Below are 20,610 nucleotides of genomic sequence, written 5' to 3' on the forward strand. Positions count from 1 at the left end.
CTCATTTAGCACTTGACACTAAACTTTATTGGTCAGTGGTTGTGTAGTTATAAATAATAGTAATAATAATGATAATAATAATAATAAATTATATTTTGCAAAAAACACTTTGAGATCCACCATTGAATTCTGTCCTCTGAAAGTCAATCATTTATTTATTCAACAAATATGCATTGAGTGATAACCATGTACAAACAAGTATTTAAGGTGCTTGAGATATGTGAAAAATATTGTTATCAATAAACAAATATCCCTCCCTTCAGAGTGCCTGCATTCTACCATGAAAAGGCAAAACAAACCAACAAAAATAAACTCAATAAATAAGAAAACAACATAGTGAATACATTTAGAAATTGTTAAGTACAATAGTGGTAAAAAAGAGCTGTCTCCTTTGGACCTGGTAAAAGAGACTGGGGAGAGTAGGATCTGGGTGGACACCAAAGTGGTTCAGACTGTATAGTTCTGACCAAGAAGCTGGGTTTGATAAGGTTTAATGGGGAAAAAAAGAGGGGATGAGTAAGGGAGACATGCCGGTAAAGAGAATTTCAGGTAGAGGGCACAGCTGGCAGAAGGGTCCCTTGATGGGAAATGCCTGGTCTGGTATAAACCTGGCCTAGATGCCAGGGTAGGGGGAGGAGGATAAAACCAGAAGCATGTGGAGGGAGAGAGAATCAGAATCAGATAATTAACTGGTGCTCAGATACTCCAGTGTTTATACGTTCACTGTAAATATTACCACTTTAACTCTTAAGTTCAAAGGAGAGTCATTGAACTCAACTTATTGTTTTGGGACCTGAAGGATCAGACCAGCTGCTGCATTCATAATGGACATGGGAGGGGCTGGAGTATAGCCCAGATTAATGTTAGGAAACTAGTGTAGTAATCCAATGGAAGAGGATGGAAGTTCAGACCACAGTTGTAGCAGCAGAGTTAAATTATCTATGTATTCTGGGGGTAAAGCCGGGGTTTACTGATAGACTGGATGAGGACTAAAGAAATCAAGACAGGAGTCAACCAGATTCTTGGCCTGAGCAATTAGAAGGATGGAGTTCCTTTCCACTGAGATGAAGAAGCCTCTGTGTGTGTGTGTGTGCATGTGTGTGTGTTTTTCAGGAGAAAGAACAGAGAAGAAAATAAGGGGAAGTTCGGGGAATAGGAAAGATCTTTAAAGAGAATTTAAAGAAGAGAGACTCCTAACTCTAGAAAACAAACAAGGGGTGGTGAAAGGGAGGTGGGCGGGGGGTGGGGGTGACTGGGTGACGGGCACTGAGGAGGGCACGTGATGGGATGAGCACTGGGCGTTAAGTTATGTGTTGGAAAATTGAACTCCAATAAAAAAAATTAAAAATACTAAAAAAAAAACAATTAAAGAAGTTAGCTGTTAATGAACCAGAGTTCCAGAGAGAACAGAAGAAACCTCTCAGGAATTGGAAAGGAAAGGAGAAAAGGTTATACTAGCAGATGCACAAAACTTCTTGAAGCTTGGAAAGCAAGGAATGAAGGAAGAATTAACTTGGTTGAATGATTGACATAAATCATGATAAGATGTAAAGTGAGATAACAAGATGGGAGGGGGACAGTGGAAACCAGGATGTAAACTTTCTCAAGGGACTAGTTATTCTCTGTTCATGCCTTGAAGAGGGTGGAAGGCCTGAGACTGCCATGGTGTCCCTCTGCCTGTTAAGCCCCTGGGGAGGTGTGATCTCCTGATGTCCACAGGGAAAAGTCCCTAGGGTTCTGAGTGTATGTTCTCTCTACTGCCTCCTGTCATGGATCCCTGACATTACAGTCACATGAATAAGTGCTTCACTAAATTGGCGGTTCCTGTTTAATTCCTGACAATGGTTAAGCATGAGCAGAAACCCAGGGCATGAGCCTCTTTTCTACTTGGACCATGCATGGAAGAGGACTAGGATATGTGTGGTCTATGAGATATTAACAAGGTACATGTAAGAAAACATTATTATTACCTCCATTTGGAAAGGAGAGATGGAGAAAGGAATTGTTTGCTTATGATCAAATATAAACATATCAAAAAAGTGAAGGTACAGAAATCTTTGTTTAATACAAAAGCTCATCAATAAAGTATGTAGAGCCATCTGGAAATAGTTTATGAGACTGTTCCATTTCTAAAATTATTATACTTCATGATAGTCCTCCAAATGTAAAAATCTGCAAAGAAAAATGTTTAAAAATCTAGAAAGAAAACCAAATCTGACCTTATTAGAAAGTAAGTAAAAAAAAATTAATCAAAGAGATCTTTCTGCAAGATAAAATAGGTTAAAATTCAAGGTAGAGTTAAAGTGGAGCATTAAAGTGTTGGCAGATTATTATCAAAGTAATGTTAACTAAATTTTCCTTTAATCAATAATTGTATGTCATTTTAACATTTGGCAGTTGAGCATTTTAGCTTTTGTTTGGCAATTATTTATTAGACATAGATATAGAGAAATGTAGAAGCAAATTTAGCCTTCAGTGATTTAAGAATTTTTTTAGGAAGGTATGGAGTATACATTAAAAATAAGTCAAATATTATTATCAGTCCATCATCATCATCATCATCATCATAATCACCTTTATATTGTATTTAAGTAGAAACGTTTAATTAAAACCAATCTTGATCTTAAATATTTTCCATAGCATTGTAAGGCTCATATCATGATTTCACTTATAGGAACCATATTAATTTGCTGAGATCTAAAGAGAAAGGCATTATTTGAGGTCTTGCCACTAGTAAATGGCTAAATCAAAGAATTAATTGAATCAGAATTCTGAGAAATTTCCACTCTAAAAAAATATCTCCAAAGATAAAGGAAAAAGTTGCAGTCCCAGAGAGGCCTGGAGTCATAATCAGTTATATTTGAATCAGAGGAATGGATTTCATAATCCTTAGAAATTAGTTGAGTATAAAGAGGATTTAGAAAATAAATGAACAGGGGATCCCTGGGTGGCTCAGCAGTTTGGTGCCTGCTTTCAGCCCAGTGGGTGATCCTGGAGTCCTGGGATGGAGTCCAGGCTCCCTGCCTGGAGCCTGCTTCTCCCTCTGCCTGTGTCTCTCCCTCTCTCCCTCTCTGTGTCTCTCATGAATAAATAAATAAAATATTTTAAAAAATAAATGAATATAGTCATAAGAAAATTGAATGTAAAAAGAAATGGTTCTGAATTTGTTAATCTAGAAAGAAATGGAATCTTATCCATAACAGGAATGAAGAAAAAAAGGAGCAAGAAAGAGAGAAAACTAGAGACAGAGGCAGGCAGAGAGACAGAATGAGAGAGGAGGAGTAACAGAATTACAAATCTGATGCTGGAATTGTATTGGACTGTTCTCCACCAATTCAAGAATTGCCATTTCTGAAAAAAAGTCATTTCTTATTCTTAATAAGACTTGGAATGAAAGGAGATTAAAAGGGATAAGAAGTTACAATGAATGTATAGAAATCTTTAACACAATGTCTGTTGACTTGGAAAAGCCTTATCAAGAAAATGTGGGACTCCATCTGAAAGACTTGAGGAGCCCACTCCATTTCACAAATTATGATCTATGGGGATGTCAGGCCAGCTCAGCCAGAATGCAGTGACTCTTGATCTCAGAGAGTGAGTTCAAGTCCCAGGCAGGATACAGACAGAGGTCACTTTTTTTTTTTTAAGTATGCTCTATAATTCTCCTCCAAATGTAAATATTCCATATTTTCTGTTTTATCCTGATGGAAAAATGTCCATAGCAAGATGGATTAAAGTGCTAATGGGGGCAATTGTTGCTGCTTAGCATGTTCCTATTGTCCAGTCCACCCTGGAAATCTTTGCTAAGTGGAAAATTCTCAGGAAGAGAATTTTAGAAATGATCATGTCTCATATTAGAAGCAGAGTCAAGATGACTGCTGGATGCCCAAATTTCTAACTCTGCTTCTGTCATAGGTGGCAAGGTAAGAGGAATCGTGTCACAGATGAAAAAATAAGGTCGGAGAATACCAGAGAACAGTTGGTTGAATGAGTAGATGTAAGACCCGTTTGTTACATTGTAAAAGGAGATTTCACCTGCTTCATAGTCCAAAAAAATCCCAATGCAGTGAGGCCGTTCCAGGTGGAGGAGAGGCACCGAAGGGGAGGCAAGGACCATGTACTCATTCCCTTTGAGCAGCCACATGGCCCAGACACCGTTCTCAGGAGAGGGTGTGGTCTCTCCCTTCCTTGGCACTGTCTCTTGACAGACACCTAAACCCCATTCTGCTCTTTCTCCCACCATGACTTCCCAGTAATGCCTCCCTGAGGAGAAGTTCTGCAAACCCAGGATACAGGGCCATGTGTCAAATCTTTCAGGGTTGTTGGGGAGATCCCTCCACCGCTCTCCATCCTGCACAGTACGAAGATCGGCCGTCAAGAGGAGGCTAGGATGTGCTGTGACAGGGTCCAGCTTTACATCAACTGTGGGAAGAATTTTGTGGGACATGTGAAAGGTCAGAAAAGACTGGTTAAAACATAATAAGCTGCAATATTATGGATAATAGTCATACTGTTCCTTATTCTTCTCTCTCCAATAACTCCTACGGGAAGCAAAACGAGTAGTTTACCTTGAGGGTTGCTGAGTATATTCTTCATCACTTCCTTGTGTATCCCACTGCTACCTCTGCATAGCTCAGGACTCATGACTGCCCCAATAAAAACATAACCATTGATTATGTGACAAATCGCATGTATTAACTAGAGTCCTTTCACTTACATTCAGAGCAGTGGGGTAATCTTAGGAAGATCTTCTGCATTTATTTTTTTCTCAAAATCCATAGAAAAAATTGTTAATTTGAAATTCACCACTTTCAAGTTATGTCACTGCTGTAGGCAAAATTCTAAGATGAGCCCTATGGCCTCCAGACCCTGGTGCTACTCTCATATTTATGTTTATTATATGGAACATGATGGGGTAGATCTAACTTAATGTAATCACATGAACCCTTAAAATCAGAAACATTTCTCTGGCTATTGGGTTGATGGCAGAACAGGAAGTCAGAGATATTTGAATTTCATATGTCATTGCTGGCATTGAAGATGGAATGAGCCACAAGAGGAGCAAGGCCAGTGACCTCCAACTGACAGCCAGCAAGGAAACAGAGATCTCAGTCCTACAACTGCTAGAACTACCTTATGCCAATAAACTAAATAAGATTGAAAGTGGAGTCTTCCCCAGACTCATCAGAAGAGCCAAGCTTGGCCAACACCTTAATACTGATCTTGTTAAAACCCAAGCAGAGAAATGAGCTGACCCCACAGGAATGTCTGGTCCACAAAACTATGACCTAATAAATGTATGTGGTTTTAAGAAGCAAAAGTGTTGGTAATTTATTACACAAAAGAAAACCTATACTGATATTGTGAAGTCCCAGGGAGATTGATGTGAAGTTTTACTTATACACACAATTAATAAATACAACTATATATAAAATTTCCTCAGAGAACAAGGCAGGGTGTAAAATATTCAAGGTTTTTTCTTTAGTAAAATTTCCTCAATGAACAAGGCAGGGTGTAAAATATTCAAGGTTTTTTCTTTATAAATGTTCAAAAATAATAAATTTCTTTAATATAGTTTTATTTTTAATATCATAACAAATACTACTAAAATGGTACCATTTGTCTCTAAACTACTTCTGGTGATCTTGTGTTGAAACTATAACCTGAGTGGGTCATGTAAGGAATATATCATCACTGCTAATGCATTCAACCATCCTCAAGGTGAATTATCATCCCCACATTACACATGAGGAGACTCAAAGTTGGAGTTTATGTGACTTCCCCAAACTCTAGAGGTCATAAATAACAGATTGAAATGTGGGCTTCCATGGAACTGTGTCAGGCCTACTTAATGTATGCACTCTCTTTACACATCATTTCCATGCCAGCACACACCCTTGCTCGATTTATGAGAAAATAAATCTGTGAAATAGTTGTTAATATGGTCTATCTCCAATTCCTCCTCCACCCCTCTCTCTTATACTCAATTGCTTATCATGATGTAATGAAACTCCCCATGTCTGTCTTTCCAGTGACCTCCCCCTGGTGAGTAGTCATTAGAGTTCACCTTAAATTACTTTTCTATAGCAGTCAATGCTGTTGAGAATCCCTTTGTCCTGGAAAACCTCCTTTCTCTTTCCCAAAGACACTGATGTTTTCCTTCCCTGTGTACTCATCACTCATTCTTGGTCTCCTGTGCTGCTTTCCCCTCTCCTCCATCCAGTGGTTTCAGGACTGGAACCTCTTCTTTCCTTCTTAGCTCACTCTCAGTGTGTTCCTGGGGTGGTTGGATCATTCCTTTAATTAAATTCCGTTCATATGCTTACTGATTCCAAATGCACATCTCTACCTTAGAGAGGTAGACTTTTCTCTTTCTCTGACAACTCATATCTAATCCAACAGCAGATTTTGACAGCTTTACTTTCTAAATATGCCAAGATTCTGTCAACATTCCCCATCTCAGCACTTCCAATAATACTACCATGCTGATCCAATCCACAATCATCTCGGATTGAATGACCGCAAAGGCTCCTAATTGCTTTTCCCACTTAAAGCCTTGCCTCTTTGAATTTATTCTCAATAAAACGTACAGAGTGAGACTCTCAAAACATTAGTCTGATCATGTTATTCCTCCATTCACAACTTTTCATGAATTTCTTGCTTGATGCAAAGGTAAAGCATCCTGGTCACAGTGACCGGCCCGTAACACCCTAAGCTAGTTCGTCTTTTCTTGGCCTCACTGACTCTTCCCTTGCTTACTTCTTCCCAGTCACACAGACGTCTTCATAGCTCCTGGAACACATCTTCTAATTTCTATCTAAGGCCTGGGTACTCATTGTTTCTGATGCCTGGAATGTTTTTCTCCACATCAGATATTTGATGATTTAACCCCAAGGGACCTTCCTTGATTGTCAAATTCAAATGAGATGCCCTAACCTGAGAATGTCTGGCTATCCTTACCTTATTTGTTTCCCCAATATTTTGTATCATCTAGCATTCTATGCATTTTTCATAATTTAAGTAAATATGTACAACATGAAGCTATGGATTTGTAGGATTTGGGGTTCTTGTTCAATAATATATTTTAATACTTAGAAAGGTGTCTGACACAAAATACAGGATTTTTCTTGAATTGATTCATTAATTATTTAATTCATTAAAAATGGAAATATGAGGACACTTATTACAGGAGTGCAATAAATTACAGAGGTCATATAGTTACTACATGTTTAATCTGCCCATCATTGAACAGGGCTGCTAAAATGGGTTTTCTCATGAAGGATGGCTGAAGCTTCCTTCCAAGTAATGAAACTAGTATTTAGCCACAGTTTGTCTGCTTTGCTGGGTATAACTTGGATTAAACAGAGAAATACTAATGTTGAATCTATATTGCTTTGAAGAACAACATAATCAGACCTAACAAACTCATTTATGTACCACATTTATTCCTACATGAAAATAAATAACTGAATATATTTGGCTTTATTCACTACCTAATTTAAGCAACTCATCAAATTATAGATAATAAAATAAACTTGATACACAGCAATGCTTTTATATTGATAGTTTTTCTGTTTTCAAAAAAATTTCATTTAGCCCTCCAAACAATATATGTTTTCAGCATTTTGTTTTATCTTAAATATTTATTTATTTATTCATGAGAGACACACAGAAAGAGGCAGAGACACAGGCAGAGGGAGAAGCAAGCTCCCTGCAGGGAGCCCAGCGTGGGACTCGATCCTGGGTCCCAGGATCATGCCCTAAGCCAAAGGCAGATGCTCAGCCACTGAGCCACCCAGGCATCCCTGTTTTCAGTATTTTATAAACAGGGAAGTTAATATCCATTGGAACAAATGTTATTCATATCACCGCAAATAAACTCTGAATCATACTTTCAAGCCTAATTTTTCTAACTAAATGTAGCTTAAATGGGTGTTAGTGACTCTGATTCTCTTTATAACTCTACACAAATATCCCAGTTCTGTTTCTTCTGAACACAGCCCTCTCTCCCATCCACTGTTATAACTTGGTATGACCATGTGACTCACTTTAATTAATGACGTCTTCAGGGAGCCAGTGTGCCACATTAGTGTGGATGTCTGTAGGACCAGAGTCTAATCCACCAGAACTTAGCAGTTTCCCAGAGCGACCAGCAACAGAAAGGAGGTGGGGCTCTACCTGGACGGGTCCCAGGAGAAGATGAAGTGAAGCACGTGTCTCCAGAATCCACTAGTAAACCAATGATATGATCTAGAAATAAGCCTTTGATGGGGTGCCTGGTGGCTCAGTGATTAAGTGACCAGCCTTTGGTTTCAGCTCAGGTCTGATGTTCAGTCATCAGATCAAGCCTCACGTCTGACTCCACATCCAGTGAAGAATTTGCTTGGGTTACTCTCTCCCACTATCACAAATAAATAAATAACTCTTTAAAAATTCAAAATAAACTTTGAATTCTATCTGTTACTGCTGCCTGACTTGTCCAGAAACAAGCTGCAATAACAACCAAACCATGTTATAGTTCTCCTTGGTCAAAGAGCAGCCTACCTTGGAACTTTCTCAACATTTCCCTCATCCCAGGGATGCGACACATTGTCTTCAGTTCCATGGGGATGGTCTCTGCTTCCAGCTGCATGACATCCTGACTTCTGAGAAGGGCACAGAACAGAGAATTCTCAGTACAGTGTATCCACTAACTTCCTTGTCCTCCCCCAACCCATTCCCTGAGTCAGAAAGGAAACATACCGGCTCAAGGCTCCTCTCACACCCTGAAAGTAAAAGAGAAATATGAGCAGGTGTGAGTCAGACCTCCAAACCACTTTTGATGGATTGGAAACAAACCATGAACATCTCTTTAGGAATGAATGGAAATAATTAAATATGAAGATAAAACTATAGGAAACATGAATCTCTCTTGACAAAATCCAAAAATTGGCTGTTGAATTTTCTCTTTAATTTAATTAATTTATTTTTTAATAAATTTATTTTTATTGGTGTTCAATTTGCCAACATATAGAATAACACCCAGTGCTCATCCCATCAAGTGCCCACCTCAGTGCCCGTCACCCAATCACCCCCACCCCTCACCCACCTCCCGTTCCACCACCCCTAGTTCGTTTCCCAGAGTTAGGAGTCTTTCATGTTCTGTCTCCCTTTCTGATATTTCCCCACTCATTTTTTCTCCTTTCCCCTTTATTCCCTTTCACTATTTTTATATTCCCCAAATAAATGAGACCATATAATGTTTGTTCTCCCACTGACTTATTTCACTCAGCATAATACCCTCCAGTTCCATCCACGTCGAAGCAAATGGTGGGTATTTGTCGTTTCTAATGGCTGAGTAATATTCCATTGTATACATAGATCACATCTTCTTTATCCATTCATTTTTCAATGGACACCGAGGCTCCTTCCAAAGTTTGGCTATTGTGGACATTGCTGCTATAAACTTTGGGGTGCAGGTGTCCTGGCGTTTCACTGCATCTGTATCTTTGGGGTAAATCCCCAGCAGTGCAATTGCTGGGTCGTAGGGCAGATCTATTTTTAACTCTTTGAGGAACCTCCATACAGTTTTCCAGAGTGGCTGCCCCAGTTCACATTCCCACCAACAGTGCAGGAGGGTTCGTTCCCCTTTCTCCACATCCTCTCCAACATTTGTGGTTTCCTGCTTGTTAACTTTCCCCATTCTCGCTTGTGTGAGGTGGTATCTCGGTTTTGATTTGTATTTCCCTGATGGCAAGTGATGCGGAACATTTCCTCATGTGCATGTTGGCCATGTCTATGTCTTCCTCTGTGAGATTTCTCTTCATGTCTTTTGCCCATTTCATGATTGAATTGTTTCTTTGCTTTTGAGTTTAATAAGTTCTTTATTAGATCTTGGAAACTAGCCCTTTATCTGATACATCATTTGCAAATATCTTCTCCCATTCTGTAGGTTGTCTTTGAGTTTTGTTGACTGTATCCTTTGCTGTGCAAAAGCTTCTTATCTTGATGAAGTCCCAATAGTTCATTTTTTCTTTTGTTTCTCTTGCCTTCGTGGATGTCTCTTTAATTTTAAAATCAGTTTTCCTCTACTACAATTTCAGACTGCACAAAGTTTAGGCTAATTCCAATGATATCAACCAATTTATTTCTGAATTGATACTTTTGACATTTGGATATATTAATAAAGAGTTGTGCTTTTGCAACACACATAGATGGAATTAAGGTAAAAATAGACCTAATATATTTCCAGAATTTATTTGAGGGACAGAGAAAGGTATTGACAAAAAAAAATTACTTCCAATGTCCAAATTTCTCATTCTTTGGACCACCACAACATAGCTATGAACCCATATGGAATAGGTTACCTAACTAGATAAAAAAGGAAGTCATTAATTAATGGCAACATTTTATCTCAAAGAGATTATTTAAATAAATTACCTATTTTACATTTTCCTTTTGCCTCTGAAAATAGTCACATGTCAGATAAATTTTCAGAAGGCATAAAAGCAGGAAAATAATTAGCTTTAGTTTTTATAGGACTGGTAGGCCTTTTTTTTGGCCTTTGTTGGTAAAATGCTGCTTGCTAGTACTGAGGAGGTAAGGGAAATGTGGATATAAGAATGAACATAAATAATTTTAGGATATATTCTCCTTAAGATTTGTAGTATAAGTCATTTTAACACTGATTCTAATGAGCACTAATAAGTGATTGTTTTCGGGGCTGTGTTTTGAAATATGGTAAAATGAGATGATGGAGGTTGTATTTGAAAATACTAAATTTCTGTGTATATTTATTTTCTGAAGTTCAGAAAATCCTGAAAAAATAAAAAGTAAAAATACTTTCTGATGCTTAGTTTGCTCACATAGAAATGAGCCTAATAATAATAATAATAATAAGTGTTGCTTATATACAGAGATGTATTGAAAACAAAATGGATTAAGTGAAATAAAATAAATAAAAATGCTTTGTAAGTTTGTTCATTTCATGAACTTCCAACTGTGTAACCAGTGCCATGTACTCACTGTACTTGTAAACATTACGTAGATAGTCAATATGAAGATTTCCTGGCACGTTCAGTGCCTGGATCTAAGTCAGGTGGGATCTGAGCATCAGCTACTAGATGAGGATGTGGATTATTAGTTGAGAATCTCCTGAATGTGTCATTGGGGATGAGACAGAATGAAGTGTGCCCAGAAGTCTTCTATTGCAGTGTGTTCTATCATGCTAATACACACGCATTAACAATAGCTTTCTCAGTTCCCTTGGGATTTTGATGACCTCACGGAGGATTAAAAACAAATAAGTATTCCCTGTTTCCTGTCTGAAGTATAATACCTAACTTTGAGGAAATGGCAAGAAGTCCATTTAATCCCTCCCCACCATGCCTGGAATGCACATGCAATATGGACAAGGAAATCCATGTTTACCCCAAAATTTAACAGGAACATTTGAAGATGGACAGCTTAAAACATTATTCATATGTTTCATATTTCATATTCATATTCAACTACTGACATGGAAATGGATTACAGAAGACTTCTGGAATTGTCATTATCATCATTGACAGATTGTGAGGATTTTAGGCAACACAGTGTGGACTGTCCATTTTTTTGTTTAACCTTATCATAAGATCAAATTAATTTTACTTTCCAAAAATACTTAATTTTGGTTTCTACTATGAACTGTTTTATACATTTCTCTAGGGTCCCTTCTCATTCTGATGCTAGAACTTAGATTCAAGGTATGTTCCAAACAGATTCTATGGTGTCCTTTTCCTACAATGCATAGAGGCCCAAGTGGTTTGCTGTGTATGGGTGAAAGGTCTGTATCCCCTGTGGTCTCACATCTGCCCATGGCTTTGCCTCAGCGCCCAGGCTCACCTCCAGCAGAGCCAGAGCTGAGCGCTGGCACCTCTCCTCCAGCTCCTGGGCCAGCTCCTTCAGAGCCCTGCCCTGCTGCACCAGCCTGTTCTTGTTCTCCCGCAGTCTCTGCAGGGTGGCTCGCTCCTCCTCCTCCAGCCTCCTCAGCTGCAGCTGCTCCTCTAGGGCCAGGAAGCCACGATACTTCTCAAACTCCAACCTGAAGCGCTGCCTTTGGATTTCCACTTTCTCCTGGAGTGACACAGGGGATCAAATCATCAACAAAGGGGCATCTTCAGGTATAGGGTAGGGAGCTGACAGCAGTGTCTAGAGACACCTCCAAAGAGACCATAATTCTGCCCAATGATTGATTGGCTGCATTTTAACAACAAGCAGAAACCCAGAGCCATGCAATTGGACAAATGGTCTGCTACAGTTTTCAAATTTAGAGTCTGAGAAAGACAGTTGGATTTGAGTTCTCAATGTGCAATGGGCTTGGGGACCAGGCAATTTTACCTGCAAGTTTTGGTACCATATTTAAATTATGAGGGAAGAAGAGTGTGGGGATTAACAAGTCAATCGGAGAAGGACAAACATTATATGTTCTCATTCATTTGGGGAATATAAATAATAGTGAAAGGGAATAGAAGGGAAAGGAGAAGAAATGGGTGGGAAATATCAGAAAGGGAGACAGAACATAAAGACTCCTAACTCTGGGAAACGAACTAGGGTTGGTGGAAGGGGAGGAGGGTGGGGGGTGGGGGTGAATGGGTGACGGGCACTGAGGGGGGCACCTGATGAGATGAGCACTGGGTGTTATGCTATATGTTAGCAAATTGAACTCCAATAAAAAATGGGAAACGAACTAGGGGTGGTAGAAGGGGAGGAGGGCGGGGGGTGGGAGTGAATGGGTGACGGGCACTGGGTGTTATTCTGTATGTTAGTAAATTGAACACCAATAAAAAAAAAATAAAAAAAAAATAAAAAATAAAATAAAATGCTTATAGATAAAAAAAAAAAAAAAAATAAAGATAAAAGATAAATACCTATTAAACTGCTGAGCAGAGTGACTCACATGGAATAGTTACAGAATGAAGTTAAAATATATTAAAGTAGTCACTAGAATGACAACACTGTAGAAACAAATGAATCTCTATGAAGAGAGATTAGAGAGACCTGGATTTAGATATTAGAATGTGAACATTGTTTAGTAATTGGAAATTGTGAAAACTTAAAGTTAATGTTCTCTGCTCAGTCAAAAAAGAAGTAAATGATCCACAGGCCATTTATGCAGTTAACTTCAGAAAATTAATCCTTATTTCTACCCAAATCTTACATGTACATGTTTTAAATAGACCTGAGGAATATACTTGGACACAGCATCATTATACATACATTTTATTCTTTTAAGACTGAGATGTGGAAGACTAACTTTAAAAAAAGAAGAAGAAGAAAAATGACATGCAACAGAGGATATTCCAGACAGTAGGCAGAGGGGAGTATTTTTAATAAAATGCAGCTGGAAGCTTTAAAAAAAGGGTATAGAAAGCAAATTCAACTCCCATAGTATCTCATTTTGGATTCCCTTTGCTAAACATTGTAAGGTCTTGGTTTGATTAAAGGGCATCAGCTATCATCTTTTTCTAAAACAACAAAACAAAAACAAAAACAAAATTAGTAATGGTTCTAAAATCCCTTAAGACTCCTGCAATTTTCCATCTCAACCTCTTTCTGCCACTTTCTAATGCACTGGGTTCATATAATCCTGACTTTAAAAAAATGTTTTTAATAACAAATTTACTTTTTATTGGTGTTCAATTTGCCAACATACAGAATAACACCCAGTGTCCATCAAGTGCCCCCCTCAGTGCCCGTCACCCATTCACCCCCACCACCCGCCCTCCTCCCCTTCCACCACCCCTAGTTCGTTTCCCAGAGTTAGGAGTCTTTATGTTCTGTCTCCCTTTCTGATATTTCCTACCCATTTCTTCTCCCTTCCCTTATATTCCCTTTCACTACTTTTTATAATCCCCAAATGAATGAGAACATATAATGTTTGTCCTTCTCCGATTGACTTATTTCACTCAGCATAATACCCTCCAGTTCCATCCACGTTGAAGCAAATGGTGGGTATTTGTCATTTCTTTTTTTTAATTGTTTTAATTTTTATTTATTTATGATAGTCACACACACACACAGAGAGAGAGAGTCAGAGACATAGGCAGAGGGAGAAGCAGGCTCCATGCACCGGGAGCCCGACGTGGGATTCGATCCCAGGTCTCCAGGATCCGCCCTGGGCCAAAGGCAGGCGCTAAACTGCTGTGCCACCCAGGGATCCCTATTTGTCATTTCTAATGGCTGAGTAATATTCCATTGTATACATAAACCACAATCCTGACTTTTAAAAAAATTAATCAACTCTAAACTCCATAGTTTGATCTGAAAGATACAATTCATGTAATTTATCCATGATGTTGGACCCTGAGCTGTTGAGGAGTGGTGCTAGTAATCCAGTCATGGAAGAAGAGTGGAGTTACCCCATGAGGGACAGCGTGGTATAAGATGAGGTTTGGTTGTAATCCTGATTTCTACCACATCCTCCTTTTGAGTATTACAATTATATCTATAGACATAGATAGGAGAAGTGTTTTTGTAGAAGTTAGAGTTCATTTTAGTAAACCAGTGTGTATTGCATTTGGTCGACAAGGCTACATTCTCCGTAGTAAAGATCATGCAAAGTTTATATGACTTAGAACAGGGATCTTAGAATCATCTCTATTTAGAATAATTAGTGGAGTGTTTGCAAAATGCAGAAACCAAGGTCTTGTGTATGGAGCTTCTGATTGTGTAAATCTGTGGTCATGTCATGATTGAAAACAATTGACTTAGATTATTAGCCTAAAAAGAACAAAAATTATCAATAAATGATTAACTTTACATATCATATGCATAACTATAGAAAAAGATGAGATTCAACACATAAGAAAAATGTAGCATAAATGGTCTTTATGGAAATATCAGGGTGAGGCTAGAGTATAAGATGCAATTTTCAAGAAAAGAGGAATGAAATAATTAGAAAAGTATAGAAAACAATCAGAGAAGAAGGGTTATTTGGAGAAGGCCAAATAATAGAAATACTCTATAAAATAAATCTCATATATGTCACATATAAGATATGCATATATATAAATATGCATATAATTTCTATATATAGATTCTCAATCTTGACCCTATTGATATTTGACCAGATGATTATTGTGAGTTTTTATGGGCTGTTCTGTGCATTGTAGGGTGTTTGACAGAATGCCTGGCTTTCGCCCATGGAGTCCCAGTAGCAAACTCCCCTCCCTACCCCTCAGATTGTGTCTACAGATATTGCAAATATCCCTTGGAAGGCAAAATCACCACAGACTGAGAACCATTGTGTGTGAGTGTGTGTGTGTGTGTGTTAATAGGTAAGTGAAAAAAATGATGAAGTATAAAAAAAAAGAAGATACATATATGGCTTACTGACAAGAGGCTGAAAGTTCAGATTATCCTCCTATATGTAAAATGATCACTATTAACTGTATTTCATGTTTATCAATCTTGTGAAATATTTATTATATAATTTGTCCAATGAATACACACATACACACACATTTTAAACTAGAAATGATTGTATGAGACTCTTCTCTAGGTACTAGGAATGGAGCAGTGAGTTATATAGTATAATCAAGATCAGTAAGACTACTTATTTATAATTTTGATTGGGGTAATATTAATAGAGATAAAAAGAACACAAATACATGGTATAATCTGAGGGAATGTGATGATCCAGGGTGATGCAGATGTTTCTCGAGAGCAACTATGTATATGGAACAAAAGTGTGGAGCAGAGAAGGTGGTTGAATAGTAATTGAATGATTGGATCTTTCAGACAAGCCAGTCTCCTGAAGTCCCAAGATATTTTTACCTTCCAAACGACAGTTTTCTTCCCCATGTTGGCCTCCTGAGTCAAGGTCTCCTCCATCTCCTTCCTTATTAGTTCCAGGGCCATCTGAAGCTTTGTCTGTTTGGAAAGATATAGATATAGATATATTAACCCATTATAGATGCCCCAGATCAGCACCTAATATCAAGCAGGCATGTTGGGAAATAAAAGATCAATTAAAACAGGTCCTACTAAGTACAGAAAAACTTTTAACCTCATTAATGATTAAGTAAAATATAAATATATTTTAAATGTTAATGCCAGTTATAATCAAAGATTTATCTAAAAGTATGTTCATTGCAGCATAATTTAAAATAGTAGAACAGTAACTTACCATATGTCAAAAACAGGAGAGTGAGGAAAATGTATTCTATATTAACATGATGGAATTAAAATAAGATGCTGCAGAATACTGAATGACAGGAAACATTCACAATTATAAAGTCAATTAAAATAAGTATATTTTATACGAATTGACACCAATTTTGAGAAAAAGTGCTTGTAATTAATATATAAAAAACTAAGTAGAGGGGCTCCTGGGTGGCTCAGTCACTTGGGTGCCTGCCTTCAGCTCAGGTCATGATCCCAGGGTCCTGGGATTGAGTCCAGCATTGGGCTCCCTGCTAGGCAAGGAGTTTGCTTCTCCCTCTCCCTTCCCATACTCATGTTCTCTCTCTTTCTCGCTCTCTCAAATAAATAAAATCTTTTAAAAGAACAACTAGGTAACAACAAATGTTCAGTAGATGACACTGCATCTACTACTGCTTGGTTGGAAGTGATGTTATTCCTTATATCTATATATTTCAACGTTTAAAAATTATTTATTGCTTTATAATAAGAAAGTTGTTTATCATTATTTGGTCAAATGGAATCTTATAAGTTACTAATTTTCAAGTGAAAAGGAGATACAAAAAAAAGGAGATACAGAATATCATAAACCTTATGAGAAATTTATAAAATAATGAAATGAACTCCTTTCAACCCTACAAATCTGCTGGAGGTAAACATATGTATTTAATCTATAGAGAACCCTCAGAAAGATACATATGTACAGACATTTTTATATTCTTTGCTAAGTCATTCAGTAGATCTTAAGGAAAATTTGAGAAAAGAAAACCTTTTCCCAAAGTCATTTAATATGCCTTATACAGCAACTGGCTTTTATTTTATTTTATTTTATTTATTATTTTATTTTATTTTATTTTATTTTCTAAATAATTTATTTTTTTCATGAGAGACACAGAGACATAGGCAGAGGCAGAAGCAGGCTCCCTGCTGGGACTCAAACAGGACCTGAGCCAAAGGCAGGGTCTCACCTGCTGAGCCACCTAGGCATCCCCAGCAACTGCCTTTAAAAGAGATTGCTATAATTTTATCTGTGATGCTGCATATAAAGTACCAGAAGGATTCATAGAAGTATTTGACAAGATGAGGGGAGTGACATTTGTTTTAGTGTTTGCAAGAAATAGAACTTTGATATTTATAGAAAAGATCCCTTACACAGAAAGAAAGACTGATCAAAAACAAGTAGGTGAGGGATGCCTGGGTGGCTCAGTGATTGAGCGCCTCCCTTAGGCCCTGGAGGTGATCCTGGAGTCCTGGGATCGAATTCCACATCGGACTCCCTGCATCGAGCCTGCTTCTCTCTCTGCTGTGTCTCTGCTTCTCTCTCTGTGTGTCTCTCATGAATAAATAAAATCTTAAAAGAAGGAGGTGAAAAAGATGTGGCATGTTTGGGGCCAACAGTGATTAGGCTAGTTTTGCCGGATCTCATAGTTGTTGACATAAGAACTGTGGAAACAGAACTTAGGACCCTAGGGAAGTTTGACTTATAGGCTAAAGAGTTTAACAAGTATTTATTTGGTATTTAAATCAGGACTATTAAAATATAAGGAACTTCTTTAGACATATTACATATAGCCAAGTTACACTGAGTTAACTTCTGGATAAAAAGAAAGGAGGAACAGCATACTTTAAAAGTGTAACTAGAAAGGAGCTGGCACCTGAATTTTATAGATGACAATCAAAATAAAAAAGAAAAGCTAAGAGATATTTCCAGGCATGTCAGGAAGAAAGTTGAGGTGGAAAATACCCCAAAAACCTTTATTTAAAACAATCAAAGGTAAAAATATAATCACTATCATCGTCATCATCATCATCATCATCATCATTTTAGAAAGTCAATATTCGAAATTTATTTAATTGTGACAGTACTTCTGTTAAACATGTTCATAGACTGAAGACAAGTCCCACTCCCCTTGTGGTAGTAGCTGTTCCTAATGCTGGAAATTTAAATGTAATCAGAATATGTCAAAGAACTTCTGGAGAGCACCAACCAGTAGGGAAAATTCTATTAGAGTTTCACAGATGCCACTTTTGGGGGCTAAGTACCCCAATATTAGCCACCTTCCCCTTGAGGGTGCCCACATTATGTGAGCCCAAAGCTGTGTGGAATAGACCCGCCTGTGTGTGAAGCCACAGATTTTTACCTCAGGGTACACAAGCATCTGCAGGCTTTAAAGATGATGAGAGCCATGTGCCCAGCAGACTCTACTGTCCGAAGCCCAGGGTTGTTTTGGTGACAATATAAAGTAACACAGAGATAAGCACTTATTAAAAAGCAAGGTATCGTACAACTAGGAAGCATTTACAATCAAGACAGATACTTATCATGAAGAGCCCGTTGGATATCACAGCCTTCCACACCAGACCTCTAGCCCTCCCAGAACACCAGCATCAGGAAGAATGAGAGCAGGATGAAAGTAAAGGGCTAGGGAAGGCTTCTCAGAGGAGAAGAAAGACTAAAATAACGGAGCACTTGAGCTTTTGAACAGAGGTCTCAGAAGGGGCTTCCATACCACAAGGCAGGAAGACCAGACCAGAGCTGAGCGTGAGCTGTGAGGCAAGAGGGGGTGAGAAGGGCGCGGAGTCCTTCAGAGCAGGACTCTGCCCTTTGGCTTTGTCCCTGGGCACGCCACCAACACCGCGGGCTCAGGCCGCTCCTGTCTGGGCCGTGACTCCAGGCTCGCCCTCGAGCCTCTCCGCCTGCGCTCGCGGTGTCACGCACCCCGGCTCTCACCTGGTAACGCCTGGCTGCGTCCTGGAGCGGCGCCGTATGGTGGCTCCTGTGCTCCGGAGTGGTGTCGCAGACCCAGCAGAGCACGTCCTGGTCCTCCTCGCAGAACAGGCTCAGGTCCTCACCATGCCGTGCACACTGGCGCGCCCCCAGGGGCCCAGCGCCCAGCCCCAGCTGCCGCACGCTGTCCACCAGGCTGGCCAGCTGCCGATTGGGCCGGAAGCTCTCCAGCGCAAAGGGGCCGCGGCACTGCGGGCAAGCATAGAGGCCCCCCTGCGCGCTGGCCGACTTCTCGCAGAACTCGGAGATGCACCTAAGGCAGAAGCTGTGGCCGCAGGCCACGCTGACCGGGTCCTGCAGGAAATCCAGACACACGGGGCACCTGGCCTCCTCACGCAGCCGCTCCCCAGGCGCCCCCGAGGCCATGGCCGTAGGGCCGGAGGTCGCCTGGCCCGGGGTGATAGTTGCACTGTCCTCCCCAGCTGCCCGCACTATCTGCCCTTGAGGTCTGGCACAGGGCGGAACCCCACAGCCTCGGGAGAGGCAGATGCAGCCTGGGTTTTATCCGCTGGCTCTGCTTCAAGAGTCCAAATGAGCCACTCCTGGTGAAAAGTTGCAACTCAGTGACAAGGATAAAATTGACGTTTTAGTAATCATGGCCTCCTAGGAAACTGCGTATTTGTAACAGAATCCCTCACACTGTATCTTCATGGAGCCCCTACTCTCATGTTTCACTCTCAGTGCATTTGGAGAATTGCTGAGCTCTGGCCTTTCATTATTTTTCTCAACTACCCCATGGCTTTCTTATCCTTACATAGTATAACAATTTCTTAAAATCTTTTCCAAACTTTACTTTTTCTACCCACTCCATCCCATTAATTATAAAAGGAATGAGTAGATGAGCTGATCTGGGGATATAGAGGTAGATATACATAGAATAATGACAGGTGTATAGCTCAGCAAATATTTGGAACATACATATCTGGCATAGTTCAATGAGGGTCCTGTAAGGACTGTGTGCCTCTTATTATTGTTGCAAAGCATATCTTGGAGGTGACAAGGCTTTCCTCAGAAGGAATAATTCACGTGTAGCCCCTCAGAGCTGCTGCAACTCTGAAGTCTGAAGATTGAGAAAGATGCATAAGAAGCAAGATAATTTGAAGAGAGGAAGTGATACCTACTCAGGATGAGTGCGGTGAGGTCAGTAGGTCAACTGAAAAGTAACAAATGCAGGGAGTGTCTGTCACTGAACAAAATGTGATTTCCATTTTGAATTTGAAGTTATGGTAGCTATGCATGGACCAAATCATCCAGACCCAAGGGTAAGCAAAAGACAGAATGTTCCAGTTCTCAAAGAGCCTTACAATCCATCAAGAGAACTCAGGCAATTAGAAAGGAATCGTTCAGCAGTGCTACAAGATTATAATAGAGGACTCTGGACTAACCTGTAGGGTTGGGGCCAGGCCCACAGGGAGTCTCTGAGCTAACAACTGAAGGGCCAGTACAAGCAGTAAGCAGGAAGGGAAGCCATCAACAGAGCAGTAAGAGGCCACAGGGTACACAAGCCTGAACTGTGCTAGGAGGGAGCAGGACACAGCCTGGGACCAGAGCCCTCCAGGCAGGCTGTGTGTGGGGCCAGATGAGGGTGAGTGGCAGCAGATAAGGTCCCCATGACAGGCAAGGACAGATGACTCAGGTCTTTGGGGTTCCTGTGAAGTTTG

The 20,610-nt window shown here is 39.5% G+C and overlaps 1 protein-coding gene across 1 annotated transcript; it reads right to left on the reverse strand.

The window, feature by feature from the left end:
- Nucleotides 1-122: 122 nt before the first annotated feature.
- On the reverse strand, nt 123-19,536 carry TRIM58 (tripartite motif containing 58). The gene is made up of 6 exons (XM_025454907.3): nt 18,893-19,536; nt 15,796-15,891; nt 11,863-12,093; nt 8,743-8,765; nt 8,545-8,645; nt 123-4,422 (listed from the first exon to the last, which is right to left on the reverse strand). Exons 1-6 carry the CDS (start codon nt 19,313-19,315, stop codon nt 3,833-3,835), a joined length of 1,464 nt encoding a protein of 487 aa, XP_025310692.1. The 5' UTR covers nt 19,316-19,536; the 3' UTR covers nt 123-3,832.
- Nucleotides 19,537-20,610: the final 1,074 nt, after the last annotated feature.

The sequence above is a fragment of the Canis lupus genome, chromosome 14, assembly GCF_003254725.2.
Source record: "Canis lupus dingo isolate Sandy chromosome 14, ASM325472v2, whole genome shotgun sequence".
Taxonomy (NCBI): domain Eukaryota; kingdom Metazoa; phylum Chordata; class Mammalia; order Carnivora; family Canidae; genus Canis; species Canis lupus.